Consider the following 14,371-nt stretch of genomic DNA (forward strand, 5'->3'; position numbering starts at 1 on the left):
TGATAGGTTTACCGAGGGAACGTTTCCGATACGAATCTCATTTATGAATTCACTGAACGGTGCGGGAAAGCGAGAAGAGGAGGCTTTCTTGACTTTTCCTGCAATGACGGAATCCACGTTATACACTTGAAACGTCCCCTTAGAAAAATTAATGAATTACTGTGCTGATAAACCTCTTACATTATTTGATTTTCAAACAGCTGAGCAGAACTGAACGTACTCAGACATTTCGCTCTTTACCTATTCTGATCAACACTAAACTGACAGCCAATATTTTTAACGCGACGCAATCTGACTTTCAATAATCCCTACAAGAGAATGGTTCTGACTAACATTAACCTATACGTTTCACAAATCACTTACCTCACAAAAATCTTCGTTACTCGAACTACTGCAATACAGCGAGCGCCACTACTGCCAGCTAAATAAAAGATTCTAACTACTGATAGGCGTAGTTAGCAAATGAAAGATTTTGATGAATAACAAACTATGTATTTACCTTAATGTTGTTCAAAAGCCATAATAACACATAATAACACTGGATGTCGTGAACTATATATATATATATATATATATATATATATATATATATATATATATATATATATATATATAGTTCACGACATGCAGTGTTACAAATTTATTGTGTCTGATGGACACACATCCAGATCAACCGCTCTCAAAACTCCCCCATCTCTCTCCCCACATCCACCACTGCTGGCAGCTCACTTCCAACTGCGCAACGCTACGCGCTGTTAACATCCAACTGCCCAACACTACAATAGTAAAGTCCAACAATGCCACCCAGCCACAGACTGCACACAGCACAGGCAGTGATTTTCAAACAGAGCCCTACGTAGCGTTACCAATATAAAAACCTAAAGAGCCTAGTTACACACTGTCTCGTCGCTTTAATGTGACCACCTGTCATAACCATGAACAACCAGATTTTGCAGGTCGACACACTACGGTTGTAGGGACAGGTAAATGAAGATACGCTATTTCTTTCGTTTATGTCAACCTGTTTCGGCACGTCAGTCTTGATGTTATGATTTACAGTGGTGGGACATTCCCTTTCTGCCTGCGTTACTAGTCTCCTTCCTGTGGTATGCTGGTTCTACCTGTGGTCTCACGATCAATGTCGAATTCGTTGTAGGCCTGTGATACGGTCATACCCTTGTATTGACTAAAATATTTTCTGTACGCGAGCAGACAACAAACGGATACAGGGGAACAAAAAGGTGAAAAGTCCTGGATGCAAGGTATAACGTTTCGTCTCCTGATGCAGGAGGTTGTGATCTGTTTGATGCGGCCCACCATGAATTCCTCTGCTGTGCCGCCTTACTCATTCCAGAGCAACTCACCAATCAACATCTTCCGTTCTTTTTCTCATTACTCTATAGCTTTTATGCACTATAGTTCCTTCTAGTACCATGGAAGCTGTATAGTGATGGCTAAAATTATGTTCTATAGTATTTTCCCTTCCTTTTTTAACCGATTCTGCTAAGAATCTCATACTTCCTTACTAAACCAGTCCAACTATTTACAACACCTTTCCATAACAACACAGCTCAAACACTTCGTCTTTCAGCTCTTTCTGTTTTCGCACAGTCTATGATTTATTACCATAATTTGCTGGTCTCCAAAGTAGAGTATCGGGTATTTTTTCCTCAAATGAAGGCCGACATCTAGTGGCCACGGATACCGTCCTGCCTGTGCTGGTTTCCTTTTTATGTCCTCCTTTCGTCTTCCGTTACGTGTTACTTTGGCTCCAAGATAGCGGAAGTCGTGATCCCCAGTTTTGATGTTAAGTTTACAACAAATCTCATTTCTGCTACTCCTCGATACTTTCGTGTTTTCCGGTTTTCTCTCAACCCACTTATTGTACTTGCACAGTTTATTCAGTTGTTCACTTTCACAACAAAATAAACAGCGAATGATATCAGTGATATCATAATTCGACTCTTTAACCTCTAGCAGAGGTTGAAAATACCATTTCAGTTGTAGATTACTTCATTTTCACACGACCGGTTTCGGAATGTTATTAGCCCATCCTCTGGCGTCGTAGCTGTGCTGTGGTCCCCGAGCGCGGCATGTTCCAGGCGCGGTGTGCTGCCTACGAGCGCAGAATAGGGAGACACATCGACGACACCGGAGGATGGGCTTATAACAGTCTGAAACTGGTCGTGTGAAAATAAAGTAATCTACAACTGAAGCGGTATTTTCAACCTCTGCTATAATGCCAACAGGATTGTTCGCCTTTAACCTCTATTTTATTTCTGTCATTGCGTCTTCTGGATATAGATTGAGGGACAGGAGCGAAAGACTGCGTTCCTGTGTTACACCTCTTTGGTCTTTCATTATTACGGTTCCCTCTTGGTTCTTAAACATACTGCGTATTAGCCGTTTTACCCTACTGCTTATTCCACTTTTTCTCATAATTTCGAATGTGAACCATTGTATGAACAAATGAAAAGTATCTTGTGTTAGCTGTGGGTTGTAATTTCTAAATTTTTTGACATTTTCGGGACCATTAGTTTTCATGACAGTTTCTTGCCTGAAAATTGTCATAGAAATTTGGAAACTAATATACACTGGTGCGCAAAAAGAAAAGAAGGAAATGACTTTCGGGCGATGTATGGAGTTTCTTATGTATTCGGGTCTACTTCCCAACCACTGCATTCGACAGTTGCTGGATGGTAGATGATACCGTGGACCCACTGCAATACGTCTCCCCAAAACATCACACTCCTACTCGATGCTCTTTAAGTCGGTGGAATGGGCAGGATTGTTCTCTCATTAGATTCAAAAAATGGTTCAAATGGCTCTGAGAACTATGGGACTTAACATGTGAGGTCATCAGTCCCCTAAAACGTAAAACTACTTAAACCTAACTAACCTAAAGAACATCACACACCTCCATGCCCGAAGCAAGATTCGAACCTGCGACCGTAGCAGTCGAGCGGTTCCAGACTGAAGCGCCTAGAACAGCTCGCCCACACCGGCAGGCTCTCTCATTAGAAGAGATCCTCATGCGGCAGGAGGTGGCAACACGTTGCGCACATAGGAACATTCTCTAACGTGATCATTTTGACAGTCCAACGCGTAAGGGACTATGATAAATCACGGTGGCTTCTGTGTAATTATTATCATTGGACGATTGTGTCATATCCGTTCTTCTCTTTTCGTATTTCTTTCAGTTTACTTCTGTATTATACTATAGCAGATCTTTTAGTGTACAGTCCAGGTTTCATCGAGGTACGTTAATTGGCAGTGATCTTTAAGTTTTGGACACCAATGTATATGCACTGTCCACTCAGATTAATGTGACCACCCGTTAGAAGCCTGAATAACCATCTTCAGCAGAGCGTACGTGCAGGAAAAGTCAGTGAGGTTCTGGATGTGTTGTTCATAGATGTGGAACATGATGATCAGTGCCATGATCAGCCGCGCTACGTTTCTCAGTTGGAGATTCAGGGCACGCACAGCCCGATCCAACCGGTCCCACCGGTTTAAATCCGGGCAAATTAGTGACCACAGGAGTACGGTAAAAGCATCCTGGTTCTCTCCAAACCACACACGTAAACTGCGAAATGTGTGACACGTTGTTTTGTCCTACTGCTAGGCCCCATCTTGCCGAGGATAAAAACAAAATGTATGGGGGGGGGGGGGGGGGGAGGTATGGTCTCCAAGGGTGAATGCATACATTTATTGATCCACTGTGCCTACCAGAATGACGTGAGTACAAGGAAACGCCACGGAAACATTTCCCAGAGCACAATGCTCCTTGCTCTGGCCTGCCCCTTCTGACTCTCGCTGTAAGTCCGTACACACAAACTGCCATCTGCCGAATGGAGCATGAAACGTGGTTCATCAGGAAAGGTCACCTGCCTTTACTCAGTGGGCGCCTATTTGCCGTGCTGGTGTGCAGATTGCAGGTTTCTCCGTCGATGAACGGCAGTCAACATGGGTGCATGAAGTAGGCACTTGCTGTTGACACCCATATGTAGCGACGCCGAATGGTCGGTGAGAAGACACTGTCAGTACCTCTTGGTTCATCTGGGCAGTCAGTTACTGATTCATTGCACGTCTATACGCTCATACGCATCTCCGCAACCATCGTTCACTCTTGTCATCAATGGCCCATGGTACACCACTGTTGCCTTGACACTGGTTTTGGATAGCGCCATTTCGATGGACGGTATACTTTGACTATGGTGACACGCGAACGCTTTCGAAAGTTAGACGTTTGGGAAATACTTTCGCAATTTGCCTGAAAACCAATGATCATTCCATTTTGAAGTAGGATAAATGACTCTGTTTTAGCATAAAACAACGCCTGCCTCTTCCCACCGTCCTCTTTCCCCCCCCCCCCCCCCCCACCCCCGCCCCTTCCAACACCCCTCCCTCCGACAAGCATTATACAGAGTGGTCCAGTGATAGTCACTGGCCCAAATATCTCACGAAATAAGCATCAGACGAAACAACTACAAAGAACAAACTCCTGTAGCTTGAAGGGGGAAACCAGATGGCGCTATGGGTGGCCCGCTAGATGGCGCTGCCATAGGTCAAACAGTTTTCAGCTGTTTTTTTTTTATAAATAGGAACCCCATTTTTATTACATATTCGTGTAGCACGTAAAGAAATATGAATATTTTGGTTGGGCCAGTTCTTGCGCTTTGTGATAGATGGGTCTGTAATAGTCACAAACGTATAAGTTCGTTGTATCACGTAACATATCGCCAGTGCGGACGGTATTAGCTTCGTGATACATTACCCGTGTTAAAATGAACCGTTTTCCAATTGCGGAAAAGTTCGATATCGTGTTGATGTATGGCTATTGTGATCAAAATACTCAACGGGCGTGTGCTATGTCTGCTGCTCGGTATCCTAGACTATATCATCCAAGTGTGAGGACCGTTTGCCGGATAGTTACGTTACTTAAGGAAACAGGAAGTGTTCAGCCACATGTGAAACGTCAACCACAACCTGCAACAAATGTTGATATCCAAGTAGATGTTTTAGCTGCTGTCGCTCCTATTCTTCACGTCAGTAGTAGACAATTTGCACGAGAATAGGGAAACTCAAAAGCGTCTGTTTTGCGAATGCTGCACCGACAACCATTGCACCCGTACCATATTAATATACACCAGGAATTGGATGGCGACGACTTTGAACGTCGTGTACAGTTCTGCCACTGGGCACAAGGGAAATTACGGGACGATGACAGATTTTTTGCACGCGTTCTATTTAGCGAGGAAGCGTCATTCACCAACAGCGGTAACCTAAACCGGCATAATAGGCAATACTGGGCAACGGAAAATCTACGATGGCTGCGACAAGTGGGGCATCAGCGTCCTTCGCTGGTTAATGTATTGTGTGGCATTATCGGAGGAAGGATAATTGGCCCCCATTTTATCGATGGCAATCTAAATGGTGCAATATATGCTGATTTCCTACGTAATGTTGTACCGATGTTAGTAAAAGATGTTTCACCGCATGACCGAAGGGCGATGTACTTCCAACATGATGGATGTCCGGCAGATAACTCGCGTGCGTCTGAAGCGGTATTGAATAGCATATTTCATGAGAGATAGATTGGTCGTCCAAGCACCGTACCATGGCCCGCACGTTCATGGGATGTGACGTCGTTGAATGATATTTGCTATCGTGATCCCAGCGACAACGCCTCATAACATGCGTCAGCCCATTGTCAATGCATGTGCGAACATTACGGAAGGCGAACTACTCGCTGTTGAGAGGAATGTCGTTACACGTATTGCCAAATGCATTGAGGTTGACAGACATCATTTTGAGCATTTATTGCATTAATGTGGCATTTACAGGTAATCGCGCTGTAACAGCATGTGTTCTCAAAAATGATAAGTTCACATAGGTACATGTATCACTTTGGAACAAGCGAAATAAAATGTTCAAACGCATATATGTTCTGTATCTTAATTTAAAAACCTTCCTGTTACCAAATGTTCGTCTAAAACTGTGAGCCATATGTTTGTGACTATTACAGCGCCATCTATCACAAAGCGAAAAAAGTGGTGTAACTAAAAGATTCATATTTTTTTACGTACTATAGGAATATGTAACGAAAATAAGGATTCCTTTTTTTAAAAAACGCAGTTGATATCCGTTTTACCTATGTCAGCGCCATCTAGCGGGCAACCACAGCGCCATCTGATTTCCCCCTTCAAGCTAGACAAGTTTCGTTCTTTGCAGTTTTTTCGTTTGACGCTTATTTCGTGAGATATTTGGCCCGGTCACTATCAATGGACCACCCACTATACCGTCTCAGTATCTTTATAGAGGTGGTTGCGGACCTAGGCTGTTCAACGTAGAATGTCGAATCAATACACGTTTCAGCCGTCTAAATTTCCAATTGCTATTTCATTTGAGGCACCAGTATAGGCGCTTCATTACACCATCTTCTTCTCGCTTTGTACCAATCACTCCGTGTACTGTCACTAGCCGTCTGTGGGTGTTAACTGCACCATGAGGTCGAACATACGCGGTGGACACATTAATGTGACTGACGGTGTACAAATAGAAACGCTTTTACGGACGTGATTATAGTGGGGTTGGGGGAAGAGTTAACCGACCCGTGACCCCCTCCCCACTCCACCTCCCTTCGGTCCGTAGTGTTAAACTCGGCAAAAGTGAACATACGGTGACGGCGGTGGGTGCACCCCTGGCTGCGAGGCCTCGGTGAGCCGCGGAAAGAGCGTGACGGACTGGCTGGCAGTCGGCCGCCGGCCGGTGGGTGCCGCAGCGCGCATGCGCGGCCTCGCCGGCTGTGCGCGGCGCGGCTAGGCGGCCGGCGCTGAGGGCGGCCACCGCACTGTGTCAGTGTGTCCGCGGTCGCCGCGCAGCGCGCTAGCTACCGCCGCCCCTGTCCTACCCTACGTATCCAGTGGCCGCTCCTACCGACGAGTGTCGCGACCGGCCGACCGCACCAGCGACGCCCGGCCATGGCGCCACCTCGCGGGGGCCGCTCTGCGCTGCTCATCGCCGCTCTCCTCCTGGCTTCCCAAGGTCAGCAAACCACCACACCACTCCACAACAGCCTGCCTGCTCGCTCACACGGCGTGTGTGGGACCTGCACTCTCCGATGTACCGTCGGTGCCAGGGCAAAAGTTTGAATGAAAAAGTGGGTGACAACGTTAGGGTGAATTCCTTTTGGCGATTAAAGCATCCTTTGCTACGTAATTACCCCAGGTGGATTACGAGGAATCACACTTACTCTTTTAACTTTTAATAGGAACAATTGTGGATTAAATTTCTGATATTAACGCAGTTTTGCGGTCCTGAATGGGGACGTCATAAATGAAAATACAAAATTTTGAAAAACACAGCCCTCGGTCGGAAACACAATTAATTTGTGACCTAGGTTTCGGTGTCACAAGGGACACCTTCTTCGGACAAAAATAAAACTAAATGTTACAGCATAACTTACCAAAAAATACGAATGCTGCGGTGATACTTGACAGCGTCAGATAGTCAGATTTAAAATAAAATGCAACAGAGGTGCAAGCCACTAGGGGCTGCATGTGTCCTCTGCTACACAGAACTCTACTTTTGTGTTGACTGTAGCAGAGGACACATGCAGCCCCTAGTGGCTAGAAACTCTGTTGTATTCTATTTTAAATCTATCTGACGCTGTTATGTATGACCGCAGCTTTGGTATTTTTTGGTACGTTACGCTGTAACATTTCCTTTTAATTTTGTCCGTAGAAGGTGTCCTTTGTGACACAGAAACCTAGGTAACAAAATAATTGTGTTCGCAACTGAGGGCTGGGTTTTTCAAAATTTTGTAGTATACAACAGTCGCTGATTGACAGCCATGTTAAAAACCTTAATACATGAAAATAACGACGTCAGCCGCATGTTCTGTGGCTGAACGACATTCCATTATCAGCTACACCATTACAAATTCTGAAAAATTTAAATGCTTTCACTTCAGAAAATATTGGGAACATGGGAAACGGAGCGTACGTCACTCTGGGAAGTGCCGTAGGTAATATTAAATTAACAGATTCTTGCTCAGATGTTGCTTTATAATACACGCGACATTAATGCCTACTCGTAAGGCGCGCGCGTATGTAACGTCGAGTAATGCGTTTAGTACCATTAATCATCCTAAAGAGGAACGAATGGTTCAAAGTGGTTAGGAAAAGAGGATTAAAAAATCAGTGCTAGAAGTAGAACTGTAGAGCCCGAAAAAAAATACTCGAATTTGTTCGTAGAGATGCAGAGAATACTAAAAAAAAAATATTTCGGTATATCTGCGGCAAACGATTTGGAAATGCCTGTGAAGAACTGATGTTTGTTGCTTACATATCGCACAGTTGTTGCATGTGAAAATACATTTTTAAAGATACGAAATTCACTGATGTTTTATCAGGAGATCAGTTTATCCATAGTTTAAAATGTCCGCCAGTATAGATGTGTTAGCTTTATACTGACTGAGTTTCTCGAGGTAATTCTTGGAGAGTAGTTTTATTAGTTTTATTTAATAACACACATTTAAAATTATATGCATTCGGAACTTATTATTAGCCCATTTCATTTGTCATGAAATTCACATCTCGGGCTATCGTGTTCTGCACTAGGTGGCCACCGATTAAGGGTTCATTAATTTCTGATCTTGGACTTTTTTCACTCTAACTTGACTTCAGCAATGTGGTTACACACCTTCCCAGACTCCAACTGCAATGCGAGCTACCGAACTTTGACTATTACTGTACATACACTTCGCAATAATATTCAGTGCTTCTCTCTATGAAGCATATATCGCGGAGCGGTTGTACGAACTGTACGTAAGAAAACAGGCATAATAAAAGTTCAGATTCTGAGGCTGGAACTGCAGTAACGAATGTAAGAAGCTTTGATTACGTTGGTCGTACATCATCGACAAAGGGTACAATTATAGCACCTTGCATTAAACGTGCTAGTAGAAGAAATCTGCTGAGAGAAGCTGCTACGTCCCTCTTCGTTGAAAACAAAAAACAAAAGCAACCATTCGCTTTCGAATAGACGTACAACATAACTGCATAAGAGAATGGCATCAATTTGCAAAGTAGCGAGGTAATTTTTACCCGTTGATACAAAGTAATTATAAATCCATAGCAAAAATTTTGTTGAAATGAAGCTGATCTGAAAATGATCTGAATGTTTCTATAGGTATCACCTAAACGACGCCATCAATTTATTCTATTTCTAGGAAGAGAACTGCGTAAAGAAATACGCTCATGGTAACAGATTAAGCGATAATTGACTAGTCCCCTTGTAGCCTACTTATGACTCATGCTTAGTAGATTTACGTGTTTGTATTTTAGATATGGTGACAAGAAATGAAGAACTATGTGTAAAATCTGGTGTCTCCGAAAGTTAAATCGTTTATATCAGACATCAAGTCAGCACTTTATTAGACACAAAGAGTGGCCCTCTCGGCACGGGCTGGAGAATTGCTCCACCTCTGCTGCGGGATTTACCTGTATGCCACCTGTAGGCCGCATTTGGTACTTTAACAACCTGTGTTAAGGTGGCTACTCACGCAACTGCAAGCATGACAGCCATGCGTCACCACCAATTTGAGTGTTTGTGGAATAATTTTGAGGGAAGTGTTTGCAGTCTTCAAACTGCATGAGACGCAGTCAGTTTTCAGTTATAGAAGCTTGTCAACAGGCATTTACCTGATATAATGTACCACCTACATGCAGATTTGCAAAACATATTCCTCAATTGTGAGGCAGTCATGTTAGATTGAACTTCCCTAGTAATCTGAAGCAAATCGAGCGCAAACTGGAGGGAGATTTTATTCGTGCGAATAAAAACTAGGTCCCTGAAGATTTGAAAAGAATTTCAACCACGATTAGTCGAAAAGAGCCATTTCATTAAATTTTTCTATTGACAGTATATTACGCAACTGACTCTGCCAAAAGCAAATACATTGTTATTAAAAACGAGAATTCTCTGACGAATGACGACAGGACGGAAAAATGTAGGAAGTTGTTACGCGGGTTGATTCAATTGTCCTTACCGCTGACATTTTTCGCAACCCACAATGTTGTAACTGGTCTGCAAAACCCACACACAATATTTTCGTATTGTCTCGCTCACTGCGTGCAAACTATTGGCCCTACAGAAAAAAATGAGACCTTTTTGTTGGGCATTTAATGTAGTTATTGGGATATGTCATCACTAGAGGTTAAGGTTTTCGAGTTACTCAAGAAAAATGTCACTACACACTCATCCCTCACCTGTTAGGATTTCTGTTATGTACTTCGTGATACTTTCTCCTACTACTGTACAAAAATTTCCGATTACATGAACTGATCCCGATATTCGATCTTTTCTGACCTTTGACTGGGCTGTCACGCCACCAGCACAGTCGCCTACATTTTCAATTTCAAAACGCCTGCGGGGGTAATGAACGAAAAATGACTTTAGTAAACGTTAAGCGGAAACTAATTACGTGGACAATTCGGTCCAGACTTAGCACTTACAATCACAGTAGTTTCGTAGTTAGAAGGCCTGATGAATAGAACGATGTAATTGTTCAATTTATGCTGGTAAGATTCACAAAATTATGAGGTATAGTTTACAGAAACGTCAGTTCTACAATTTGTAAGTGTTCGACTAAGCCGTTGGTGCAATAAGAACTGTCAATGAATTTAAAAAATGGTCGAATATGGGAATAATTCGTGCAGTCGCAAATATTTGTAGAATGGTAGGAGGGAGTGCCATGAACAACATACTGGAAACTTGCTGGCACACTGAAACTGTGTAGAGCACTTGATCGCGAAAGGCAAACATCCCGAGTTCGAGTCTCGGTCCGGCACACAGTTTTAACCTACCAGGAAGTTCAATATCACCGCACACTCCGCTGCAGAGTGAAAATTTCATTCTGGAAACATAGAAGTTTGGGGGCTGAGTACGGAAGTAGGGGTGCGTTTGCAGGTTAATATGCACGTTTTTCTTGATAACTCGAAAACTACGGCCTCTTGCGAAGAAATATCCCAGTAGAGAATGTAACTACATTAACTTTCCCACAAGGAAGTCTCATTCAATTTTTCTATAGGACTAGCAGCTTACACATAGAGAGCGAGATCATATAAAAATCTCACGCTTGATTTATACAGGCCAGGTTTATCACTGCATAAAACCCGACAACGGTCGAGGCACTTGTATAAGCAGGACTACATGCTGTTGAAGGCAATGATTATGAATTAACAGGCTTTTAAACTCAGTGCCAGTTGTTGAAGGCAATGCAACGTGTGTTGTTGTAGCGTCTCCCGTAATTGTATTCTACTTTATAATGAAAGTTGTTACCCATGAGATTAAGTTCACATTAATTTCTTCGTTCAGTCTAGACACAAATCTGCCTCTCATGTGGATGTAGGCCTGTCGTCAACACATACAGTAAATTAACGTGGGAATATGTTTTCCATTTCATTAGGGAGGCTGTTACAAATAACACGGATAGATTTTCGTTTCTTCTCCCGCATCACAGTAGCGAAGGTAAAAAGGGAGCGCATCTTCATCTTCCGACATAGAATTACGCCAAGCATGAACTGATGTTTATACAAGCGAGCTTTATGTAGCTATGAAAGTCGTTGGTTTGATGAAATATGCTTTTCAAATTTGCAGCTAGTTCTACAGTCCCATTACCACAGACTGTGTAATCCTTGTCTGGCAATCTGTATTAACTTTGCTTGTGAGTCTTTTGTACTGAACTCTTCATGTGAAGTAAATGTTGTGAAAACGAACAGCGAACGCTTGCACATCATAACTGATGTGAAAAAAAGTCAAATAAACGCCACATTGATTGCTCTATGATGCGAGAATATGCGTTTGTAAGAAATATCCTCTACAGAGCTCTGCTGCACTTCTACGCTTATCGTTTGACTTTTTAAGAGCAGGAAGGCGTAAGTTTCAGTACGGTGAAGATATATACTAGGTTACAATTGCTGGCCGCTGTGCCCGACCGCTTCCAGGCTGTTCAGTACAGAAGCGCGTTGCTGCTCCGGTCGCAGATTCGAATCCTGCCTCGGGCATGGATATGTGTGATGTTCTTAGGTTAGTTAGGTTTATGTAGTTCTGAGTATACGGGACTGATGACCTCCCATGTTGCATAGAGCCATTTGAACCATCTGAGTTAGAAGTCCTATGAGTTTCTGAGGAAAACGGTATAAACTCAGTAGGTAATAGAATGGAAGAATCATATTTAAGTTCTCGTCGACGACGAGATGAGATGAAACGAAGCACAAGTTCAGGAAGGAGAAGGGAGGGAAAGGAAGTGAGAGGTGCATTTTTTTCAAAGAACTGCCCTGAACTACCCTGGTATTTGCCTTAAACATATTAGAGAAACTACGCAAAACTGTAACCTGGATGGTAGAATTTGAAACATACTCATTTCGAACACCATTACAGTTTGTTAGACCACTGGATCACCACTTCTACCAAATTTAACACAATTCATGCCAGACAAAATCTTTTTACTTCACTAGTTATCTATAGGAAAGTTCATTAATCTCCCGTACACAATGAGGTAGTTACGGGTCTAATAACGCGTAGCATTGGTAGCTTGAGTTTCTGTAAATGTTTGAATTCTAGAGGAGATCCTTATTTTTCATAAAAAAAGTTATTACTGCAATCGCCTACAGCCTCCATTCCCTTTTATTTAATCATGTGAAGTACATTTTGGTTAAAGCTTCTCTGGCTGAAGCCATTTTGGCATCCAGTATGAGAAGTGGCAATGGCTTGAAATCATATGATTAGGAGCTCTTGTGAATGCAATACTGTCGATGAAACTTCCTTCAACGGACAGGACTTGGATTCGTTACTGAGGAATCGACCACATTCACAATACATAATGGAAGATACTCTACTTCAGAGACAGTAAGAATCGCACATTATTGCCTCAGATCGGGTTCAAATGGATCTGATCACTATGGGACTCAACTGCTGTGGTCATCAGTCCCCTAGAACTTAGAACTACTTAAACCTAACTAACCTAAGGACATCACACACATCCATGCCCGAGGCAGGATTCGAACCTGCGACCGTAGCAGTCACATGGTTCCGGACTGAGCGCCTAGAACCGCGAGACCACCGCGGCCGGCGCCTCAGATCTGTCACGCAAGTACCACGTTGCGTCACCAACGGAAATGCTGATGATTGTCGTAATGAAGAGCTTATTAATAAGTGATGACATTCAGCTCATCGATACTCCGAACCTACGAAACATAGCTCGAGCAGAACCAATAGAGATCCTTTCAGAAGGGATCTCTTACTCGGCAGCAGATTGTGAACTCTTGTGAAACATATTGAGACATTATAAGTGTGTGTCGAACCGAGACAGAAAGGTACCGATAGTTCTGAAGATGTGAAACCGGTTAGGAAGTAAGTTATTTGTGTATAGACCACTGCCAGCGAGAGGCAGGGCTCTGGTTCGAACACTGGACTGCTAAACAATTTCAACTTCTCCTAAACATGTTATTAAGGTAACGTGACGTAGCCAAATGCATCACTATAATTTCGCCTGACAGGGATTTAATAATTGTATGCGCGCCGTGGTGTAGTGGGACATTCCAGAGATTCAGCAACGAGAGGTGACCAGACCAACTACATGTCTCATTTGTTAAAATTTCAGCCCATCACAACCGTTTCTTTAAAGCGCACACTCTAACGGGTTACGCTGTAACCCGATACCAATGAACTAAATCGTTTTCTGTTGTACAATACATTTTTATTGGCTGTCTAGATTACATATATTTGCTGAATTGTGACTGGTTCATTTTCATCTTCGATTCTGGATATGCTGGCTACTAGACTAGCCACAGTTCCCAACAGCGCTTTTTCAAGCTACGTTGTACACAATATATTGTTCATCTGAATATGTCGATGAAAAGTAACCCATCATATGAAGACAGTAACTGTTCTAGAAAGAACAGATACTGTAGATGACCGTGCAGCTTTTCCCTGGAATAAATGATGACTAACTGAAACCCTCAGCTGCCGACAGGTGTTGTTGACATACCTCCATGTGGACAGCTGAAAATGTGTGCCCCTACCAGGACTCGAACCCGGGATCTCCTGCTTACATGGCAGATGCTCTATCCATCTGAGCCACCGAGGAGACAGATGAATAACGCGACTGCGATGACGCCACTGAACTCATATGCGGGAGAAGTGAGGTGCAAACCCCTCTTGACCATCCTCGTGTAGGATTACCTAAGGTTCCCAACATCACCTGATGCAAAATGGGAAGGGGGGGGGGGGGCGTTACTTCCTACAAAAATCGTGGCATCGATTCACTTTTGCAATCTGAGCTCGTGCTTCACCTCGTATAACC

At 43.1% G+C, this 14,371-nt stretch overlaps 1 protein-coding gene across 5 annotated transcripts in view; it reads left to right on the forward strand.

Moving 5' to 3' along the window:
- The first annotated feature begins 6,757 nt into the window (after positions 1-6,757).
- The window catches only part of LOC126272556 (irregular chiasm C-roughest protein), a 1,094,042-nt gene continuing 1,086,428 nt past the window's right edge, over positions 6,758-14,371 (forward strand). For 2 of the 5 annotated variants that reach the window (XM_049975475.1, XM_049975479.1), the window contains exon 1: positions 6,859-7,047. In XM_049975475.1, the coding sequence (XP_049831432.1) occupies positions 6,984-7,047 (64 nt within the window). In that variant the 5' untranslated portion in view covers positions 6,859-6,983. Of the gene's footprint in view, positions 7,048-14,371 lie in introns of all 5 variants that reach the window. The other 3 variants (XM_049975476.1, XM_049975478.1, XM_049975477.1) reach the window with 3 other exon arrangements.

This window comes from Schistocerca gregaria, chromosome 5, assembly GCF_023897955.1.
Source record: "Schistocerca gregaria isolate iqSchGreg1 chromosome 5, iqSchGreg1.2, whole genome shotgun sequence".
NCBI classification, from domain to species: Eukaryota; Metazoa; Arthropoda; class Insecta; order Orthoptera; family Acrididae; genus Schistocerca; species Schistocerca gregaria.